This window comes from Heteronotia binoei, chromosome 2 (genome assembly GCF_032191835.1).
Source record: "Heteronotia binoei isolate CCM8104 ecotype False Entrance Well chromosome 2, APGP_CSIRO_Hbin_v1, whole genome shotgun sequence".
Lineage (NCBI taxonomy): Eukaryota > Metazoa > Chordata > Lepidosauria > Squamata > Gekkonidae > Heteronotia > Heteronotia binoei.
In genome coordinates this window covers 114581112-114605003 of record NC_083224.1, presented here as the reverse complement: position 1 = coordinate 114605003, position 23892 = coordinate 114581112, and the positions used below count along the sequence as shown (strand labels likewise).

The 23892-nt window shown below is 41.6% G+C and overlaps 1 protein-coding gene across 1 annotated transcript in view; it reads left to right on the top strand.

The window, feature by feature from the left end:
- USP24 (ubiquitin specific peptidase 24) overlaps positions 1-23892 on the top strand; it is a 162770-nt gene that overhangs the window by 78359 nt on the left and 60519 nt on the right. Inside the window, exons 24-33 of the mRNA XM_060231879.1 lie at positions 4106-4172; positions 4536-4646; positions 4878-4976; positions 5051-5221; positions 6702-6787; positions 6912-7005; positions 8843-8998; positions 11725-11822; positions 12819-12914; positions 13035-13263. Of these exons, the coding sequence (XP_060087862.1) occupies positions 4106-4172; positions 4536-4646; positions 4878-4976; positions 5051-5221; positions 6702-6787; positions 6912-7005; positions 8843-8998; positions 11725-11822; positions 12819-12914; positions 13035-13263 (1207 nt within the window). The remainder of the gene's footprint in view (positions 1-4105; positions 4173-4535; positions 4647-4877; positions 4977-5050; positions 5222-6701; positions 6788-6911; positions 7006-8842; positions 8999-11724; positions 11823-12818; positions 12915-13034; positions 13264-23892) is intronic.

Here is a 23892-nt window from a genome sequence, read left to right as displayed (position 1 = left end):
GTAGCAGTGTTGCCAGAAACAAAAGGCATCCAGCATTGCTATTCCAGGTGATACAAGAGGATTTCTAAATCTCATGATATAAACCAGTTTCAAAGACCTACTGTTAGTTAGCATTTTACAGATAAAATCACAGGTCAGCGAAGATTCAAATTCTTCAAGTATGACAGGTCATTATCTAGAGAAGTAAAATTTCCAGACATTTTGAAGACACAGAGGGGAAAACGTTTGTTTGTTTTTTCAGAAAAGGAAATTTGGGGGGAAATTGAAATATATGCAATATATTTTCCTATCAAACCTGAGCTGCTTTTACTGATTGATCAATATAAAATGCATCATTTGTAAATTAGCATATAAAATGGTACTATATGGTGTATTTAAGGAATTTAAAATTATAAATATCTTCATTTTCTGTAAGAAAAAATTGCAAGTATACCCAGTACTAGAGAAATGGTTGCATATTTGGAAATTAGCTTTATAAAATCACTGAACTCTTAAAATGTGTTATAATTAAATGTATTATTGCTTATTAATTGTTGCCATGTAAACAAAATAATCCTGAAAACAATATATATGTTTATAGTATATGTGCTTGGTTTTTTTCAGTGCTCTTCAAAATTTTCCAGTTTTTTCATTGGAAAAATGGAGAAAACCCTTAGACTTTTTCATGCTGTACATTTGGAATGAATGAAATGCTTTATTAAACAAGGTTTTTCACACTCAAAGAGAAATATTTCATAGGTGGTTTTTTCCAGTGCTCCTAAAATTTTCAGATTTTTCCATTGAAAAAACTGGAGGAAAGGCCTTAGGAGACAACAGGGGGCAACTTTTTTTGCTAATACTACCAGGAGAGTTTCCCAGACCATCATATCTCTACCAATATCTGATTGTCAACGTAGTTCAGGGTAGTCACTTGTTTAGTTGGTTAAGGTTTCATTATTGCAGCATGAAAATGTGGACAAGTTGCAGAGAGCAGAGCATCCATGCTTGACCTTGTCTTTCATGATTTATAGCAGCTGACTGATGGGGATTGTCTAGCTGGAGGCAGGAGGTACTTTCCTAAGAATAGCAGTGACTCCTAGATCTGAGTGGTTTGAACAGCTACCAGTTGGTATTTTTTTAAAAACTACCTGGGTCAAAGGGGACATGAAAAGCAGTAAGTATTAGGGTGAAAAGTAGTTGATGAATGATTGCAGTGAGGCTAATGGAGGCAGAATGATATTATGAAACTAGCAAAACCTGGGAATTCCTGCCATTATGGATTTTATAACTTGTGACATAGTCTCCATTAGGGATATAGCCCCCCAAAGCAGGTGCCCCCATGAATGCTCAGCTTTAGCTCTCACAACAACTTTTCTTGCTGCAGAATGGATGCTCTTTGATTGGTTCCCAGAGCTGCCGATCAAGCTATGGACAACTGTTACGGGTGTTTCTAGGGCTCCCAGAAGTCCACCCCCAGCATTGCCTAGGAATTGATTGAATCAGTGCCAGGCTGTCTGGGGAAACAAACTGCAAAAATGAACCAAAGTACCAAGGTCTGGACTGGTTCAGAACGAACTACAAATAGATCTGATTCATGCATGAATCATGATTTGTGGTTGGTTTGTGCCCATGTCTAGTCTCCATATTTTCCTATATTAGTTTCAATTTTTATATAATCACATATAATTGGACTTCATTACCCCTTTGACCTTGCTGTTTATTTTTTTCAAATCAAATCAAATCAAATTTTATTCTTATATCCCGCCCTCCCCCACCAGAAGGCGGGCTCAGGGAGGCTCACAGACATGACACGTCATGATTCAATTAAAACAAATAAACAACATTTTAAATATAATACAGTTACATAAATAGATTAAAATAGATAAAAATAGGTGCTATAAATTCTGTCGTCCCAATTACATACTATCAAACATCAGTTACAATTGCACATAAGATGGCTAGAGTTGCGATGATTTAATCAGTTTAGTCTGGTCCTAATTCAAATGCGAGCTGGAAAAGAGAGGTTTTGCAAGCCCTGCGGAACTGGTTCAGGTCCCGCAGGGCTTGCACCCCCTCTGGGAGTTGGTTCCACCAGCGAGGGGCCATTAATGAAAAGGCTTGCTCCCGAGTTATCTTCATTCTGGCCTCTCTTGGCCCAGGGATTTGTAGGAGGTTTTGGGAGCTAGATCTTAACGCTCTCCTGGGGATATATGGGGAGAGGCGGTCCCTAAGGTAGGCAGGTCCTCGGCCATATAGGGCTTTAAAGGTAATAACCAGCACCTTATAACGAACGCGGTAGACGACCGGTAGCCAATGCAGATCCCGCAGCACAGGCCGCACATGTTCCCACCTAGGTAGTCCCATCAACAGCCTGGCCGCTGCATTCTGCACTACCTGAAGTCTCCGCGTTCGACACAAGGGCAGCCCCATGTAGAGGGCATTGCAGTAGTCTAATCTTGAGGTGACCGTTGCGTGGATCACAGTTGCTAGGTCGTCGCGTTCCAAGAAGGGAGCCAACTGCCTCGCCCTCTTAAGGTGGAAGAAGGCGGATCTTGTGGTGGTGGCTATCTGGGCCTCCATTGATAGCGAGGATTCCAGTAGCACCCCCAGGCTCTTGACCCTGCGCACTGGTATCAGTGGCGCACCGTCAAAAGCCGGCAGAATAATCTCCCCTCCCGGTCCGTCCCGACCCACGCAAAGGACCTCAGTCTTCATTGGGTTCAACTTCAACCCGCTCAGCCTGAGCCAGCCAGCCACGGCTTGTAACGCCCGGTCCAAATTTGTAGGGACATCACCAGTCCGGCGTTCCATCAGTAGATAGAGCTGGGTATCATCAGCGTACTGATGACAGCCAAGCCCATACCTCCGGGCAAGCTGGGCAAGGGGGCGCATAAAGATATTGAACAATGTCGGGGAGAGAACTGCCCCCTGAGGCACCCCACAATGAAGCGGGTGTCTCTGAGACAGCTTCCCCCCAATTGCCACCCTTTGTTTCCGATTTTCAAGGAAGGAGGAGAGCCACTGTAAGGCTAGCCCCCGGATTCCTGCGTCGGCGAGGCGGCGCGTCAGCAGCCGGTGGTCGACCATGTCGAACGCCGCCGACAGGTCGAGCAGCAGCAATACCGCCGAGCCGCCCCGATCCAGTTGCCACCGGAGGTCATCCATGAGGGCGACCAAGACTGTTTCCGTCCCATGGCCCGGGCGAAAGCCGGACTGGCATGGGTCCAAGGTGGAAGCGTCCTCCAGAAAGTCCTGTAACTGCAACGCCACAGCCCTCTCTATAATTTTGCCCAAAAAGGGCAAATTTGAGACCGGCCGATAATGTGCCAATACGGACGGGTCTGATGTAACTTTTTTCAAGAGAGGGCGGACCACTGCCTCTTTCAGAGATGCTGCCAATCATGCCAATCATATTTTCATGCTGCCAATATAAGATGAGGGTCCACTCATCACATCTGAAGAAGTGGTCTCTAGTCCACCATAGTTTATATCAGAATAAAATTTTGTTAGTCTTTAAGATGTTGCAAGACTTCTGCTTATTCAGGGGCAAGGACGCTTTCAACCCAGTTTCAAAAACAGCACTCTAAACTTCTGAAAGGACTGTTTTCCAAAGTGGTTTGAGAATAACCTGTCAAGGTCTTTACTCCTGAAAAGGATCCTTTTTGGATTGAAACACATAAATGTTTCTTCTTATGCACCTCTTTTGAGGTTTTGCCTCTTTCTGTTGTGATACTGTGACTACCTTCCTGTCTTTACTGCTTGTATTGATACCACATAACTTATCCACAGCATCACTTAATAGAACTTTCTCTACTCACTGTTAGGCAGGATTCTGTCTGGTTTTTGTTCATTTTAACTGTCCTTCCATTTTTGTTTTGTTTTAACTGGTAGCCTTTGTACATGGTCTGTTTTATTGCTTTGTTATAGCTTTAATTGTATTTATGGTTATAATGAATAAGAATGCTGCAGGTATAATTTTTTAAATAAACAATGTTTTGGTTATCTTAAATTTAGAATGTCTGGTTGTGTTTAGACTGCCTACCTTTTGGATCATGTTGTCAGCTGGTCTCTATATTGGAACTTAGTCGACCCTTTGCCACTTCTATTTTTTGTCTATATTTTGCAGGTCAACAAAACTTATAATAATTGAGAGACTGCTGCTGTTGGCAGAACGCTATGTCATCACTATAGAGGTAAAAAAAAAAGTTGCAGTGGACCATACACTTTTAGATAAATCTAGTGTGTGATCAGGGATGGCTTTGGATCTGGGTGGCCAGAGTTGAAATGTCATCTCTGTCATACATATTGTGTCTCTTTAAACAAGTCAGCTCCCTGAATTTAAAAGACAAATGGTAATAATCTGTCTCACAACATAGAAGTAAAAATAGGCATTTTTAAAAAACACTCCTATTTTTAAATGTTGTAGAAATCAAGATTGCTAGTAGTTGTCCCAACATAATTGTTAGCATATTTAAGACCATATTACATTTAAATTCTTCCTCTGATTTGTTAAATAACATAGTCCAATGATCCTTTTTACTACTTACTTTCCATAGGATCTTTACTCTGTTCCTCGAACTATTCTACCTCATGGTGCCTCCTTTCATGGACATCTTTTAACACTTAATATTACATATGAGTCTACCAAAGATACCTTTACAGTAGAGGTATGCTTGCACAGTTTTGTTGTATGTTTTTTTTAAATTCATATGCTCATAGGGACATGAAATTTCTCAGTATAAAAGATGTGGATGTGGGGCACGGCATATCACAGAATTGAGATATGCCACAGAATGAGATTTGGGTTGTAATTCAGAGAACAGTTGTGTGCCCTGGCCTTGTGAGCTGATATTAAGACCACAGGTCCTGAATGAACCAGACTTAACTTTATTTTACAGGCGCATAGCAATGAAACCATAGGGAGCGTCAGGTGGAAGATAGCAAAGTTGTTGAACTCTCCTGTGGACAACATTCAGATATTCGCAAATGACAGTTTGGTAAGTTAGTAAAAATGTCCTTTATTCTAAATGTGTGTGTTTTGGTAAGACTAAGAAAAACATTTATATTTCAGTTAACAGTGAATAAAGATCAAAAACTACTACATCAGTTGGGCTTTTCTGATGAGCAAGCCCTTACTGTAAAGACATCAGGAAGTGGTACCCCATCAGGGAGCTCTGCAGATTCCTCAGCTAGCTCCAGCAACAGCAGTAGTGTCTTCAGTTCATCCTATGCAATGGAACAGGTACAGTATCGGGGTGGGGCTGAAATACAGGTTTTTTCACATTTTTAATTGATATTTATAGTACTCTCAGCTAAAATTGGCTTCCAAGTATTTTTCAATGTTTTTGATCTATTTGTCCTGTGTTATTTATTTCCAACTGCTCTAAGTCATTGCAAAAATAAAAAAAGATTAGGGTCCTCCAGGCAGCACAGTACATGGTTATTTTCTAAGGTTCTCGTGACTTTCTACATATTCATTTTAAAACGTATTGAATTTTAACTAGTAAAATATAGGTATTTTGCTTAGCCATTTGCTGCCAGGAAGTGCAAGCCAGATCCTTTCACAGGAGGATAACTGTAATTAGGGTTGCGAATCCCCAGGTAAGGGCAGGAGATCCTCCAGTTTGGACGCTCTCCCCCCACTTCAGGGTCATCAGAAGGGGAGGGGGAGGGAAATGTCTGCTCAGCACTCCATTATTCCCTATGGAGACTGATTCCCATAGGGTAAAATAGGGAATTGATCCACAGGTATCTGGGGCTCAGGAGGGGCTGTTCTTTGAGGTAGTGGCACCAAATTTTCAGCATAACATCTGCTGCCTCTCCTCAAAACACCCTCCAAATTTCAAAAAGCTTGGACCAGGGGGTCCAATTCAGTGAGTCCCAAAAGAAGGTGCCCCTATCCTTCATTATTTCTAATGGAGGGAAGGCATTTAAAAGGTGTGCAGTCCCTTTAAATGTGATGGCCAGAACTCTCTTTGGAGTTCAGTTGTGCTTGTCACACCCTTGCTCCTGGCTCCAACCCCAGTGTCTCCTGGCTCCACCCCCAAAGTCCCCAGATATTTATTGAATTGGACCTGGCAACCCTAACTGCAATAATAATTTCTCCATTTGTGTATTTGAAAAAAAAAAACCCTGTTTAGGAGAATAAAGGTTGCAAATGAACTGGAATGATGGACTGTGAAGTAGTTCTGTAGGCAGTGGTCTTATATAAACTCTACCTAATATATATACTTTTGAGCTGAGATCTTTGGCAAACGCACAGATCTGTTCCTTACTGTTTGCTTTGGTTAAACTAAGATTCAAGTAGTCTTTTGATTAATATATTTTAATTGTTTTTTTGTGGTTAACTGTAAACATGAATTTTTAAAATGCAGCTGTCTTATCAAACTAGATTTGGAGTTGGGACTGCTGATGAGCAGTTCCTGCTTAGTTAGTCATGGTCAGTGACACAACTGAGCATTCCAAAGTGTAAGCATTTGTGGACTCTGCCATTTGCTGTAAAATGTATAAAAATTGTTTGACAATGTGAAACTCTAAACTACTTTGGCAGACTTTTGACATAGCTGTGTATGCACAGGGAAAGGGTAAACAGGAGAGCTAGAAACAGCTGATGCCTCTTGTCCAGATTTTAAATTTAGGTTGCTTGCTTAAAAATAGAAAACTGTATAACTCATTTAAGAGGTTTCAGGGGGCAACTAATTGTGTGTGTGCTTAATCCTCAGGAAAAATCCCTCCCTGGAGTGGTAATGGCTCTGGTGTGTAATGTATTTGACATGCTTTATCAGCTTGCTAACCTAGAGGAGCCAAGGTAAGCAATGTGTTAACACTGCAAAGTTGAACTAGTTTTACATTTCTAAAGCATTTAGAAATGTACAGACTGCATTCCAGAGATAACTAATGTGCTCTGACTCCTCTTGTATCTCACTTTCCAGGATAACTCTGCGAGTAAGGCGGCTTCTTTTGTTGATTCCAACTGATCCAGCTATTCAAGAAGCTCTTGATCAACTAGATTCTTTAGGACGAAAGGTATTTCTTATTCTACTACTTCCAGTGGCCCATATACACTGATATTTTGCCATTTGAATTGAAAGCTATAATGAAAGAGTCAGTTAATGCCTTACCTAAATGACCTGGATGGTTGGAATTACTGCTAACTGAAATAATTTGATAAAACACACACAAAAACCTGCTTAAGCTCTCTAAATATCTTGCAGTCAAATGTGAACAGTCACCAGCTAACAAATGCATTTTAAAATTGCGAGTAGAGTTGTATGTTAATCTTGGGAAATATAAAGTGCTTTGCTCAACACAGAAGTTCTTTCCTTCTAGAGACCCACGCAGCATGGCTAATGTGCTTACCTTCACCACTACTAGGGCAGGAAAATAGTGCAGTGCTAGCACAACCATATATTTGTCTCATATAGCTTAAAAGATGCTGCAGAATCTTTTGCCCTTAATGGGGTTCTTTTTTAAAGCCATAAGCACATGTAACCCTTTGGTACCATGCAAGTCCTTAACCTTGTTCAGACAGAATCTGACAATTCATAGAGTATTGTTTTCTTCAGCCATCTTGTAAAAGTAGTGATTATAGAGCTTTTGGTTGAGCTGTGCATGTAAGATTGGCAAACTGGGATCAGAACAGCTTAGCTGCCCCAACTGAATCTACGCTCCTGGGTCTTCAGATCATTCTGCATGTTTAAATGGGTTATAGAAGGTGACTTCCATTCCTTTCACCCACAGAGCTGGTACATGGAAACAAAGCCCCATTCCCCTCTTTAAAATATAGGCAGTGCTGATTCCAGTCATGTCTACAGTAGAACTGGGGCTGTATGAGCAAAGATACCTTTGTTGTTTTGTGGGCTGTGATTGTTAAAAAGATAATTAAAATTTCAGTTATGAGTGAGTTGTAGATGGAAATGCTGGTTATTTTCCACCTCAGACAGCACTTTTTAGGTTAAGATGTACAGCACTTCTAAGGTTATTTATTTATTTATTTATTTATCTAAGATTTATATCCCGCCCTTCCCACTAGGTGGCTCAGGGCGGCTTACAACATATAAAACTAACATAAAATCTAAAATTAAGCATTAAAATCAACATTTCATAAGTTATAGTTAAAAATCTAAACATTTGTTATATACATAGACATTAAAATCACAAAGTGGACCTACAGCTACACTCATAGATTGCATGTTCAATGTTCGATGTTCCGTGTTCGATGTTCAGTACTCAGTGCTCTGTGCCGATTAGTTGTGGGCCAGCCGGAAGAGGGATGTCTTACAGGCCCTGCGGAATTGGGTAAGATCCCGCAGGGCCCTTACCTCTTCTGGCAGCTGGTTCCACCAAGATGGAGCCATTACGGAGAAGGCCCGGTCTCTTGTAACTTTCAAACAGGCTTCCTTTGGTTAAAAGAGGGGCTGGGTAAATTTTATGTTTTGTTTGGTGATGGGATATTTGGTGTTGGTGTTTGGATATTATGAGCAGCCTGATATTCTATTTAGTAATAAATCTTGTTGCTGCATGTTTTCTTTTTCACTCTTAAGAAGACAATTGCTTAAGAAACTGCCTGATCTAGTTCCAAGCAGAATAAAGTCAGTCTAGGTTAGGGAGCTCATTCAGTTGGTCTAAACTTAATTGGCGGGGGGGGGGGATGAGATATAGATTATAGAATAATAAATCAAAATTCTGTTGAACCATATGGAGCTCAGAAAAAGGTTAATGACATTTTACAGGTACTAACAAAATGTTTGACTGGGTAGTTGCGTGGTATGGAAAGCTGAGGATCACAGCTTGCAGCAATTACAGAAGACGATGCCTTAAAATTGCTTGCCATTCATGGTTCTTTCTGTATTCTCTTTTTCAGAAAACATTATTGTCTGAATCAAATTCTCAATCTTCAAAATCCCCATCACTGTCTACAAAGCATCAACACCAGCCTAGTGCCAGTTCAATACTTGAAAGCCTCTTTAGATCTTTTGCTCCAGGAATGTCTACTTTTAGAGTGCTCTACAACCTTGAGGTAAGAGTAGGTCTGTGTGGGAGGTGTACATGAGAAAGAAAGGAAGAAATGAATACATGGTTCTTACCGTGATTGCCACAGTAGTAACAGCTCAGCTTTTGCTGAGCCAGCAATAATCTCAGGTGAATCTAGGTCTAGGTTCAGTAATGTAGGCAGGGAAAAGTCATTCCAGTAAAGGGAAGGGGGGATTTATTAACCTTTAAGTTGCCATAGGATTCTTTGTTGGGTTAAGGGCAGCCCAATCCTGACTTACATGGAGGCTGGCCGTTGCAACGTAGGCATAACTGGGGCACTGCTGGTTGACTCCCTAAGGGCTAAGTTATGCCTGGGTGTGTGTGTGGGGGACATAGTTCTCCACATGTGAGACGATCACCATAGCGACACCACTGGAGTGCAGATGCACAGCTGAGGCAGCAGGAGGGGAGGGGCATCCCAGGGTCGCCGGATTGGCCAGTCCTGGTGCAGGCGCCATGGTGCATGACAGTTGGGGTGGAGAGAGGCAGCCCCGGAGAGGCTGATTGCTTGTCCCTCCCTGCCCCCTGACAGAGAACTGTACCAATCACAAGCACATGGCCCAAGTCAAAGGAGAGAAGTCCCACTGACTGGGGAGGGGAAAGGAGTGAGGCTGGGCGTGTGTGTGTGCACGTGTGAGACAGAAGCCTGGCTCATTGCCGAGGTAGGGGCAGGGGGAAGGAAGGGGAAGTGCGGAGCTGCAAGATTGGCCAGTCCCGCGGCTGCACCCACGCACTGTCAGAGACTTATGCCAATGGCAGACAGATGAGCAGAGTCATGGGCCTTCCCAGAGAGCCATAAAGAAACAGGAAACACATAGTGCAGGAGTCTGCACTCAGGAAAGCCAGGCAAAATGTGTGTATTGGAACGAGCAGACAGTCCCAGCATGCCACCAAGTCCCACAGGGAAGCCCTCCTCGACACGGACTTAGAGTCCCTCCTTGACGCCCCCCGCTACTTGCAGGGAACCCCTCACCTGGTGCACGACAGTCCCGTGGAGTTGGGCAGGCTGCGGTGATGCACACCACCCTCCCATTCATGGTATGAGTGGGGAAAAGACCCTCGGGCTCCCCTGCCTCTGCCCCACCCCCCTCAGAACAAGTGAGCTCACTCTCTTAGATATTCCCTGGTGAGACCACAGACAGAGTGGTAGAAGGGTGGGGAAGAGGGTCAGATAGGAGCATAGAGCAGAAGCCAGGCAAGAGAGACAAAGTGGAGACACATTTAAGGCTTTATTATGCAGAAAGCAGGTGGAAATTGGAAAGTCCTGCAGGGCCCAAGGCTCCACTCTAAGAGGAGGGCAGGAACAGCTGACTGAGTAGATCAGGGGGAGCGTGGACTCTCCATAACTGGAAGCCTCTGTCGAATCCCCACTTGCAAAAAAGGGAAAAGATCCGGAGCACTTGGGGAGCAGTGCCAAGCCACCTGCAGCCAGGGTCAGGAGAGGTGGGGGTGGGGTTTTGACAGAACACCCCTCCCCTCAGCACAGGAGGGAACCAGCCGATGCCCAGCCTCCTGTCCTGAGTTACAGTGCTCCTGGATTGCTTGCAATTCATCAGCCACGGCAGCATGAAGCAGCATGTTGGCCAGGGACTGCCTCAAAGGGACAGTCACTGACCTGCCTCCCCATAGGCATCAGAGCAGCTGCCAGCCCCCCTCCACACCTGTTGCCCTGCCACGGGTGGGAACAAGGCAACGGACAAAATGCGGGGGTAGGGGCTCCAGCTGCAGCTGAATGAGCGGCATGGTCCCCCCGCCTAGCCTTGAGTGAGGGGAGGGGGGAGACAAAGTTGGGGTGTGCGCTCTCACCTACCTGTCTTCATGCGACCAGCCTTGTGCACTGAGCCTCTGGAGGCTGGGTACCTGTTGGGACTTGGAAACGGGAAAGGTTAGCCATAGAGCAGAGACTTCACTCCCCTCCTTGCATGTCAAAGAACTTGCCCTGTACTATCTAAGTGCTCTCTCTGTGCCCACCATCAGTGCCTCACCCTCACTCTAAGTCCACAAGGCAGGGAGCTCCGAGACAGAGTCCCACACTGTGCGCCCTACCTAAGCAAGTGTGCGAGGCCGAAGTGGGAGTTTGTCTGGGGGGGGGGAGCGGCGATTGGGTGTCTAGGAGGGGGCTCGCCGAGCCCAGGGCGCAAGGGGATTGGTGAAGCAATTACACGGCTCCCTAAGGAGTTTGTGGGCTTGTGCAGCAGCCGGGGGGGGGGGGGATGTGTTTTAATGAACAATGGGTGCCTATGGAATGCACCAGCATTTTGCAAGGCGTAACTTTGCGCCTCTCGGGGGGTTTCAGGGCCCAAAGTTCTTAGGAAGCCAACTAAGCCTGGGCATGCCCCTGACTCCACCCCCCCCCCCTTACACTTGCCCTGGGACAAGTCACCTCCTACGTAAGTGGACTTAGAATGGCGCAGCTCTGACTTATGTAGGCATGGGTCTTAGTTTGTTTCCAAAGGACTCCCCCCCCCTCCTTAGGATTGCGCTGTGAATGTGCTTTAAGAAGGATATTTGTAAAGAAATTGTTGAGTTTTCCATATTAATGTATTATATAAATAGCATATAGTACTATAGTATAATGAGTTAATTCTGAAGAACACTGTTCAAGGATAATATGAATTGTTGCACACCTGCCAAGGAACTACACAGCATTCTTTAGGGCACAGGCATTATTTATTGCCTAACTTAGAGCATGCAACTTCTCTTTTTGTCTAGGTTCTGAGTTCCAAGTTAATGCCTACAGCAGATGATGAAATGGCAAGAAATTGTGCCAGATCTTTTTGTGAAAATTTTCTCAGAGCAGGCGGTCTGAGGTTAGTCCTTTGAAAAGTTTTCAACTGAACAATCTCCTTGCATTTTCTAGTAGTGTAAAATTAAGTATTCACAGTCCAAAGGAAATTCAATTCTGCGAGTTAGACTTCTATTGAAATATTTGAGGAGCTATTGCAAATACTATGACAGCAAAAATCCATTTGAGTCATACTAGATAATATGTCTTCTTCCATTTTCCTGACACATACCCCCATAACATTAATTTTTACAGGAAGGATTTCTGGGGTGTATCTCATAGGAGCCTGTTCGTAACCAGTGTCTGTCAAGATTTATTTAGGAAATGGCATGTTTGAAATGTGACGGTACTATCCAGATCACATCAGGTGGCCCACTTAAGAACCATAAGTATCCAGGCTTCATAATTCAGAGAAACCTAGGAGCCAATTTATTATTTATTTATTTATGTTAATTTCTATTCCACCCTATCCCACAAGTGGGTTTATTACAGCAAATCTAAACAATGAACAATAAAATTAACAATAAATTTAAATGGTTAAAACAATAAAAACAGTAAAACAAAATTACTGTTTCAGGTGGAAGACAACTAATCAGGCCATAACACAAATAGAGCTAGACGTCTTTCGAACATCCTTATTAAAAACTTAGACATCTAAATAACCAGACACATAACCATGTTGTTGTCGAATGTTTTATTGTGAACCACTTCAAGACCACACATGAGAGGATGAGGCATAAAAATGTAAAAAGAAATATTTCTGTGTCATTGTCCTCAAAATCTGTACTTCCTTTAGGTAGGAATAGCCAGTCCCAGGTTTTGGTATGAGGTTGACTGTATCATATTGATAAAGTAACAGTGTATTAGTCTTGAATTTTTTGAAGTGCAGCTTTCATATATCAGGTTTCATCTTAGCCTGCATGGATGCTAGCCTGCTAGATTTACTTCAGAGAGCCATCATGTGCAAGAGGAAAGACTATCTTGGAAAAGTCCTAGGTAAAACTGAGTGTGTATTTTCCAGCTTGGTGGTGAATGTTATGCAGAGAGACTCCATCCCCACAGAAGTAGACTATGAAACCAGACAGGGAGTTTATTCCATCTGTCTGCAGCTGGCAAGGTATGTGACAGACTTGTCAAAGGTAGCTATATATAGTAGTAATAAACAATTTAGATGTTGCTGTTTGTATATGCAATTAATTTCATTGTTCAGAACAGCATTTCATGGGTTTATGTTTAGGTTTTTGCTTGTTGGGCAAACAATGCCTACCTTACTTGATGAGGATCTGGCTAAATATGGAGTAGAAGCACTGTCTTCACGCCCATTCCGAAACATAAGTCGGCAGTCTACCAGACAGATGTCAATTTGTGGAACCCCCGAGAAGTCCTCTTACCGGCAGCTGTCTGTTTCAGACAGGTCTTCTATCAGAGTGGAAGAGATCATTCCTGCTGCACGGGTTGCCATACAAGTAAGTACAGCAATTTGATAGCAACAAGGTGGAGAGAGCTCTTGAATTTTTTAATATAGGATCTTTTTTTAATGCTACTGCCCCATCAAACCATAGTATATCTTTTATTTCATCTGGCCAGGACAGGGATACCTGTCTGTGAGAGTTTGTATGTGAGATATAAGTGTGGTCCCAGTCTCCTTGAGGTGACCATAAAAGCACTGTGTAAGAATCCCTTTTTACATAGAAGAGTCGGACAAGTCAGTTAGTCTCAGATAGTCCCTTTTTGTGTGTAAACCAATTTTATTGTTTTGCAACATATTGAAAAATATTCATCAAACATATACTTAAAGGTATTAACCAATACACTACAAAATTCCCTCCTCCCCCCACCTCCTCTTTTTCATGACCTCCGCCAGTGTTCAAAACAATTACAAAGAAAATAAAGGTAAACTTCACAATTATAGAATCTTCACTAAAAATTGCAGTTACCTTAACACAAGACGCACCAAGACTATGTAAAAATTATTATTATAATTAACCCTCTATTTATCTCATAATCTAACCTTCTGCTAAATTACATATTAAAACAAGAGTCAATATTTGCAGCTTTATCTTCTCAGTAAAAAAATTCAGTTAATGTTATCAAAAATCATTAAGTGTCTCTTCACTTTCCATTGCTTTTCAATATATTTTTGAAATTTCTCCCAGTCATCTTTAAATTTTTCTGAATTATAGTCTTTTAAGATTCTAGTAAGCTTATCCATTTCACTCCAGTGTAGTACTTTTAAGATCCAGTCCCGTTTCTCTGGTATTTTATCTTGCTTCCACATTTGTGCATGTAATGTCCTCGCAGCTGAAAGCAAATACCACACCAATGTTCTATCTCGCTTCGGAAAACTTTCCATTTGTAATCCCACCAGAAAGAGCTCTGGTGCTCTCTTGATGTTATAACCCAAGATTTTCAAAGTCTCTTATTGAATCATTTGCCAAAATTGCTTCACTTTTTCGCAAGTCCACCACATATGGTAGAAACAACCTTCATGTTGTTTGCACTTCCAACACCTGTCTGATACTTGGTTATTCATTTTTGCTAATATCTTAGGTGTCATGTACCACCTATACTGCATTTTCAACAATTCTCTTTTATATTGTAGCACATCGATATTTTCATAGAGTTCTTCCATAGGTGTTCCCATGTCTCCATTTGCATTTCTTTATTCATATTTATTGCCCATTTTATCATTTAAGGTTTCACTACTTCATCTTCTGTAGACCATTTCAATAGTAACTTATACATCCTCGAAATCAATTTTTCATCCTCACGCAACAGCATTTTTTCCAGTTCTGTTTGATCCCTGTAGTTTTAATATCATGCTCCACCAAGCTTTTAATTTGTCGCAATTGATACCAATTAAATTTATCCTGCAATTCTTCCATCGGTTTTAGTTCCGCCTTGCCTCCCTGTATTTGTAGCAGTTGTTTATATGATAGCCATTTATCTTCCTGTGGATCTGAAGACAACTTTATAACTTCTGTTGGCACAATCCATAATGGTTTTCTCTCGTCACCATATTTGTTATATTCTTTCCAAGTATTCTACAAGTTTCTTCTTATATAATGATGTGAGAAAAATCCATCCATCTTCTCCTTTCCATAATATATATAGGCATGCCAACCAAAAATATTTCCATGGCCTTCTAATACCAGTAATTTTCTATTAAGCAAAGTTATCCAGTCCTTAATCCAAGCCAAACAAACTGCATCATGATATAACTTAAAGTCAGGCAATTGGAAACCACCCCTTTCTTTCACATCAGTCAGAATTTTCATTTTGATTCTTGGTTTTTTACCCATCCATACAAATTCTGAGATTTTTTTTGCCAAAAATTAAATTGTTTATTGTCCTTCAGTATTGGAATTGTTTGGGGAAAACACATCATTCTTGGTAGAACATTTATTTTGATTGCAGAGATCCTACCCAGCATAGACATATTCAGTTTGTTCCATTTTAACATATCATCTTCAATTTTACGCCAAAGCTTTTCATAATTATTTTTATACAAATCAATATTTCTCATCGTAACCTCCACGCCTAAATATTTTACTTTTGAGGTAACTTCACATCCAGTTAAGCTTTGTAATTCTTTCTGCTTGCTCAATGACAGATTCTTACTTAAAATTTTCAATTTTTCTTTATTAATATGAAAGCCCGCCAACTCTCCATACTCTTTAATTTTATTTAACAGCAAGGGCGTCACTTGTAGTGGGTTTTCATTAATAAACATCACATCGTCTGCAAATGCCCTATATTTGTAAGAAAAACCTTTCAATTTCAGTACCTCTATTTCTTTGTCCTCTTTGATTTGCATCAGCAAAATCTCTAAAGTCATAAATAACAGCGGAGATAGAGGGCAACCTTGTCTTGTTCCTTTGCTAATTGTCATTTGTTCTGTCAAGTCTGCATTTACACAAAGTTTAGCTTGTTGTTCTGTATAAATTGCCTTGACCATTCTTATAAAATTATCTCCCAATTTCAATTTCTCCATCACCGCAAACATAAAGTCCCAATTCAGATTATCAAAAGCTTTCTTTGCATTGGCAAAAAATAATGCAACCTCTTTTTCCGGATGCTTTTCATAGTATTCTACAATATCTATTACTGTTCTGATATTGTCTCTTATTTGCCTTCTGGGGAGGAAACCTGCTTGCTCCTCTTGTATAAAAATATTCAAATGCTGTTTGAGTTCTTCTGCTAGAATCCTTGCATATATTTTATAGTCATTGTTAAGCAGCGAAATCAGTCTATAATTCTTAACATTCGTGGCATCTCTATCTTCTTTTGGTATCAATGAAATAACTGCTCCCTTCCATGTATTTGGCACTTTCCCAACTTATTCATCAATTTTTGAAGTTTGGGTACTAATGTATCTACCAGAACTTTATAAAATTTTGCTGAAAAACCGTCAGGACCCGGTGCTTTGCTTAATTTCATTGAACTTATTGCTGCTTCAATTTCAACTTTTTCAATTGGTTCATTTAAAGTTTTTTTCCATGCTTTCTGTTAAGGGCTTTACTTTTATTCTCTGCAAATACGCTTCTACTTTCTTTTTGTCTATTTGTTGACCTTTAAATAGTTTGGCATAATATTTGTAAAATTCCCTTTTAATTCCAGTTTGATCCACAATTTCTTTACCTTCCAATAAAATTCTGTTTATAAATGTATTCTCTCTTTTTTTTCTTCATTTGCCATCCCAAATATTTCCCAGGTTTATTAGCACCCTCAAAGGATTTCTGTTGCAGTCTTTTTAAGTTCCATTCCACCTCCTTATTCAATAAGTGACTCAATTGACCCTGTAATATTGTAATTTCCCGCAAAATTTTCTTTTTCTTCGGTCTTTTTTTCCGTTCTCTCTTTACCTATTTCTTTTTGTAAGTCCACCATTTGTTTTTGTCTCTTTTATCTTTATTGTTCATTGTAATTAATATTCCTCTCATCACAGCTTTATACGCATCCCACACGTTTTTGAAATTGAATGTCCTGATTTTCATTTATTTGGAAGAAAGCTTTAGTTTCTTTTTCCAGAGATGCCACTACTTCCACTTTTTGCAGTAAATCTTCATTTATCCTACATCTCCTCACCTTTTTTCTGTCTTTCCCAACCACATCAATGGATTATGGCCTGCACCTATTTTCGGAAGAATCTCTATTTTTTTTGTAATAAGTCCCAAGTCTTTAGTAAGCCATAACATGTCAGTTCTTGAGAAGGAGTTATGCCTTGCTGAAAAGAAAATATAGTTACGCATATTAGGATTGAACTTTCTCCATACATCTTCCAAGCTTTCTTGTTTAGTTCGTTCAAAAAAATGACTTTGGCAGTTTGCCATCTTTATTTTTTTTTTCCGGATCTGTCCAAGGAATTGTTAATAGTTCCATTAAAAATCTCCCATTATCATTATCTGATCATATTTCACTTGATCTAGTTGTTGCGTAACATCTTTGAAAAAAGCATCTTTTGCCCCATTTGGGGCATAAAGTCCCAATAACAATGTTTTTTTCTCATTTATCAGCACCTCCACTGCAACATATCTACCTTCACTATCTTTAAAAATCAGCTTTGGCTCCAGTTCTTTTTTAATATAATAAAGCACTCCTTTTTTTTTTCTTTAGCTAATGAGAAAAATTCTTCACCCAAAGATTTATTTCATAAAAATTTATAATCCATTTGCTTCATATGTACTTCTTGTAGATAAACTATATTACATTTTTGTTTTTTAATCCAATGAAACGTTGCTCTTCTTTTTTGCGGTGAATTAAGTCCATTTACTTTCCAAGAAATTAATTTGTAATCCATAGTGATTCTTCAATTATTCTGTATCTCCAAATTCTTTATTGTCCACAAAAAACCTCTCCATGCCTTGAGTATCTATTATTGTAATTCTCAGTCTTTTATACTCAAAGCTAAGACCTTTGGGTAAGATCCATCTGTATCTTATTCCCTTCTCTCTTAGCTTGTCTGTCAGTTTCTTAAACTGTCTTCTATCACTTATGACCTTCCTTGGCAGCTCCTTCATTATTCTTACTTTGCTTTCCTCCACTACCATTGGATTTTCAAATTGTTGGCTTAAAATCCTTCTCACCATATCTCTTGTAGTAAATTTTACTACCACATCCCTTGGTAGCTTGCGTTTTCTAGCAAAATCTGAGTTGACCCTATAAACATAGTCACACAAATGTCCCATCTCCCAAAAACTCAGCAATGATTGTTGAAATATACTTCTTTAAGTCCTCTTGGTCTTTTTCAGGCACACCTCTTAAGCGGATCATGTTTTCCATTAGCTTACAGTCTTGTTGTATTGCTTTCTCCTACATCTTCTTAATAGTAGCATCTTGGGCCTTAACTTTAGCTTCTATCTCCTGTGTCTTCTGTGCTGTTGCTTGTGACTCTTTTCTGAGATCATCAATCTCTTTTTTAATCTCCTTCTTGACTTCCTCAGCACTGGAATTTATTTCTTTAGTTAGTTTCTTCTCACTTCCAGTTATTAAATCTTTCATCACCTTCACCAGTCTTGCCTCCATAGCATCCAGTTGTTCTTGCACTTGTTTGGCCATTTTTCCTTCCCCCACAGAGGCTGCTCTCAGACGTGTAAGACTTGATCCCAACTTCTGGTCAGACATCACTGTCCTCCCATTGCATAAAATGGGTTCTTGAGTTGACTTCACCAATCAGCAATCTGATGACAGGATTCAATAGATTAGAGCATGCCCTTTCCAACAAGCCTAAAATCGCTGTCCTCTGAGCTTCCTAGCTCAAGATATTAATTTTTAAAGTTCTTAATTTTTCCAAAATGGCGGCTGCGACTTTTCCAAGCCCCTTTTTAAAAAAGTTTTCCTTTTTCCAATAGTCCTTAAATTTTGATTTCAAACATATAGTCCAAAATATTTCACCTTTTTGGGGTGATTCCTGCTGGTTTTATAAATTTTTAAAGTCCCATTCTATTTTAAAAAGTTTAAAACCTTTGACCCTTCTTCAATGGCCACCTCTGTTTCTCTATGATTTCTGGTTGTAGAGGTGGCCAGGAGGCTTAAAGACTTCCCTTCTTTCAGTGCTCACTTCCTGACTTTGCAGCCGCGAAGTCTCATTCTCAATGGTTGGTAATCCCACGATAGTTGTAAAACGTCACTTCCTGTGTCGTCTTGAAGATCAGCAACTCTGTTATGGGGGGGGGGGGTTCAAAGCCACAGGTATTTCAAACATCAATTATTTTTCTGCACTTTCCTGCTTAGCTTAATTTCCAAAAGTTCCAAATTTACCCCCTTCTTCCTCTTAACTTTATGCTCTTACAGTTAGTTCCAGATCTTAATATTTTTATTTTAAGAGTCTTATTTTAGTCCCAGAGTGATAAAGATCTTTTACCTTAATGAAAGTCTATTCTTCTGTACACTGTCCCATTCACATTTAGATGTTATTGTAATCCATAGAAAGTTGGAGTCTTGATGAATTTAAGCCAAATTAATGACCCCGGAGACCCTTCGTAGACGATGGAATTCAATTCTTCATCGGGGACTCTTCAAAGCCGGAAAGGAACCCCACTGGGACTCCTCGCCAGCCAAAGTAAATCCCCTCAAAATTCTTCAATCACGTCTTAGACAGTTCCCTTTCTGGAAAATGTAGGCAACAGGTGTTAGGATCGCCTTTTATGCCCAAAACAAAGGCTCCGGTCCGCTCCTCCTACAAGAAGTGTGTCAATTCACCATCTTACAACTCCAGAAGTCCTCAGATAGTCCCTTTTTGAACAAGGTGATCAAGTAAGTGGATGATGGCAGCACAACTGTGGAGAATATTAGATAAAACTCTGATTTACCTAGATCTATTTTTCCGACTTTCTTAGTCCTCCCAGTGAATTTTTTGTTGGGGGAAAGAAGGAGTACAGCTTTGTTGATTCTTCTGGAACTTTTATTGTGAATTCTTCTGAACTGAGACTGAGGCACTAGACTCTTGTAGTTCTATTTTCATTTGATGAGTCAGTTCTAGAATATGATGCCTAAAGATCATTATTTTGTAGTGTAGAATTTATGATGTAGTATGCTGAAATCATAGAATTATAGAGTTGGAAGGTACATCCAGGGTCATCTAATTCAACCCCCAACTTCCAGAATCATGTGTGAAGCTATTAGGAGAAATTGTCTAGAGATCTGGATACAAGTTTCTTTAATTTGCTTATGGCATACAGTTCTGTTTCCCATTTTCATCAAATCCAGGTGTAGTTTTGAGAATCCAAAAATGGTGTCAGAAATAAACTGATTGGGGCCAGTAAACCGAAGTTCAATCCAGATCAAGTGTTGTTGGTTGGTGATAAAGTTAACAAGGAATTTGGGGTTCAGCATGTTATAAATCATTGGTGTCAAATATGTGGCCTGGGGGCCTATCAGGCCCCCAAGTAACTGGCTGTCATCTGCTTCCTTCTCCCTCTCTCTTGCTTCCTTCTGCATCACAGCATGCTTTGCCAGGCTTGCTCAATTGCACAGGAGCTGCAGAGCAAGCCTCTATTTTCTCCATTAGCTTCCTTCCTTGGGGAGGAAGGGGGAAGGAATAGATTGCTTTCCCAGGCTCTTTCAGTTGCACAGCAGATCTACTGAGCCAAGCCTCTCTTCCTTCTCTTGGCTTCCTGGTCCCCTGGGGAAGGAAGGAAAGAGCCAGAGCTTTCTTCACCCAATCGCATGGGAGAGATACAAAGAAAGCATGTTTTAAGACCAACGAGTGCAAATGTTTTAACCATGTTTTATTTTAAGCTTAAAAAAAAAGCTTTGGGTTTGTCTGTGCCCTTTATAAAGTTTATATCTCTGCTACCTGTTATTACATTTTATGACACACATGGCCCAACTAGGTCGCATTTATGTCAGAGCTGTCCCTCATAACAAATTAGTTTGACACCCTGGTATCTAAATAATGTTGTAAATGGGGTGACACTTTTCTTCAGTGATCAGACATATAGCAATGCTGTACAGTGTTAAATGTAGACTTTCAGATGGACATATGGAGGGTTGTCCATGACACAAAGCACCCTTAGTCAGGCTTTAATTGGTTTGACTGCTTGTTGCAGCCTGCCTTAGAAAAACATGATCCGTTTTATTAATCCATGCCTGATAACATCCAGGTTAGATTAATGTAAGGACTGTTTATGTGAGACTGCTTATGAAGATGATTAGGAAACTTCAGCTGGTTGAGAATAAAAATGCAGTCTCTCCATTACTTCTCTACATTTCAGAGACTCTGGGTTTAGCGGGCATAATTCAGAGTGCTGATTCAAAGGGTAAACAATGGGAGTAAAGTTCTGAAGAGCTACCTGATCCTATAGGAGCATACCCAGCTGTTTTTGGGAGGCCCACTCAAAGTCCTCCCTCCTGCTGAGGGAAGGTTCTAGCTACATTTGCAGATGACACCAAATTGGGAGGAGCGCTTATTTCTATAACATAATTGTTTCATAGACAAACAGCAGGTCACCAGCTCTCTACTGCTCCCCCCTTATTTACAACCAGTGGGCACATAATAAATCCATCTGGCCCAAGGATGTTTATGCTACAGCCTGGCTGGTACCACTTTCAAGTCGCCTCTCCCACAGGTTCACACAGACAATTCATCTTCTCCTAGAGAAGTGTGAGAATGGGAGATGTTTTTAATAGCCTAAATTCCTTAGTAATAAAAGAGATAGTGTTTAGCAACTTTTGAACCCGTGACTCAAGCACATATCTGTAATGTAACCTTTGAAGATATCCTATATACCAACTGTGTAACCCTGTATACGTCATTACTCCCAAGGCTTGTGTCCTTGGTACAGCTTCTGAATTTCTAACAATAAAACAGCTTTGATTTAAAACAAAAGACTGCTTATTGATAAATATCGACACTTGACATTTTGGGAGTAATCTTACTTGGGGACGTAACCGACTTGGAAACTTTCTACCCAAATGGCGGAGAAAGCTCCAGATAATGGAGAAGCCCCCCAAAACCCAGAACGACCAATTTTCGAAGATCAAGGACCCAACACAGCCCCAAGACAACCTCTGTGGCACGTACTCGACGCTAGGAGGCCGGCAGGGCAAGGTTCTCCACTGCACATACAGCAACTGTTTATAACCCCAACGGATTGGGGCCCAGGAGGTCCACCAGCCTAATGGACGAAGCACCCACTCGGAGAGAGGCGATCTTGGAACTGCCCCCCCCCCCACGCACACGGATGGGAGATGACAGTGACCAGGGCAGCTCGGAGGCGAGCAGTGGAGATGGTCGGGAAGAGCGATGCCCTGATCCGGTCCCAGATGAGGAGGAGGAGGAAGAACAAAACCCCAACCTGTGGGACTTCCTCCAAACGATGAGATTAAAAATGGCAGAAATGGCCAAGGGCTTAAGAGAAGAAATGCGAGCAAACAATGCATTCATGGCCCAAGAGGTGAGGAAACAACTAGACCAAGCTTTGCAGCCACCAGCTCAAAGAGGGGGCAACCACCACAACCCCCCCCACCGCAGCTGCTCCAGCAACCTCAGCCGCTGGTACAGCCACCGCCGCGAGATTACAGGCGAGGCTGCAAGCTGGATGCCACCTTCAACGGAGACCCCGAAGAGGTGGACGTGAGTCTCAGCTGGGGGCAAAAGCAGAAGGGTGGAAAGCAAGCCAATCTGGGGGAACAGCTAAACCATCCACCCCTAGGCATTGCTTTTGGTGCGGTGACCCCAACCATATGGCGACCAACTGCCCTGAGCGGCCTCAAGGCACCCCCCCTCTCCAAAGACCAGCACACCCAAGGCGAAAAAGGCGGAGGGACGAGCAAAAGAACCAGCTAAGGGCAGCTTAGCATCCGCAACCCCACGGGAGGAAGAAATCATCGTTGTTGACGAGCTGGGAAAAGACACCTGGGAAGACGAGCCGGCGGGAAACGAGAGCGACCTGCACTGAGAGGTGCCGAGCAGCAGGTCATGGAATTAATGGCACCGTTGAGGGTTAGAATTACTGGGACCTTGTTTTTCATCCCACTGACTTTACTGAACCCTAGACTTAAAACGTTTTATACATACCCAAACACTACTAGATTCGGGGTGTACCAGAGACATAATCACACCCAAACTAGTAGAAGCCCTTGGACTCCCTACGAGTCCACTACAACACCCCATACAATTTGAGCAAATGGATGGGACAGTGATGAAGGGAAAACTCCCATTGGCAAACCCAGGGGGTGCCAGTGGGAATAGAAGACCATTGGAATACAGAAATTTTTGTTGTGGCCCCTTCTTCATCATTTGACATTGTCCTGGGAGAGGGATGGTTGGCCAAACATGAGCCCAACATAAAATGGGGAGACCAAATCATAGACTTTAGAGATGGGGGGTGTGAGCCCCACCAATGGAACGTGGAGTGGAGTCCAGAACCACCCCCCTTAAATGAAAAACTATGCCTCACTATAGAAGAGGTGAAATCAATTCCCCATGAGTACGGAGACTTAAAATGAGTGTTCAGTGAAGAAGAAGCTAATGAGCTTCCTCCCACATCGAGATACGAACTGTGCTATAGAATTGATTCCGGGGCAGAGCCTCCTCAAGCTAAACTATACTCCATGGGATGGGTTGAAAAAGCAGAACTTCTCAAGTTCCTAGACAAGAACTTAAAGCGGGGGCTCATCAGACCGGCTACAGCCCCCCCCCCCAATGCTGTTTAGGAAGAAGAAAGATGGTGGGCTCAGGCTATGTACAGATTTTAGGGGGATCAATGTGATTTCGACCTCGAATGTGTACCCTATACCTCTAATAAAGGATTTATTAAGCACCGTGTCGAAGGGAAAGATTTTCACCAAGCTGGATCTAAGAGACGCTTACTTCCAGGTACGCATAAAAGGGGGATGAATGGAAGATGGCATTTAACACACCGATGGGACAGTTGGAATACTTAGTCATGCCATTCAGGCTACAAGGGGCCCCAGGAGTTTTCATGAACTTTATAAATGAGGTCCTGCGAAAGCATTTGTACCGAGGGGTAGTGGTGTACCTGGACGATATAATTATTCAAACAAACGGCCTCCCCTCTCATGTGAAACTAGTGAGGGAAGTCTTAGCAGCCCTCTGTGAAAATCAGCTGTATGCAAAGCTGTCCAAGTGT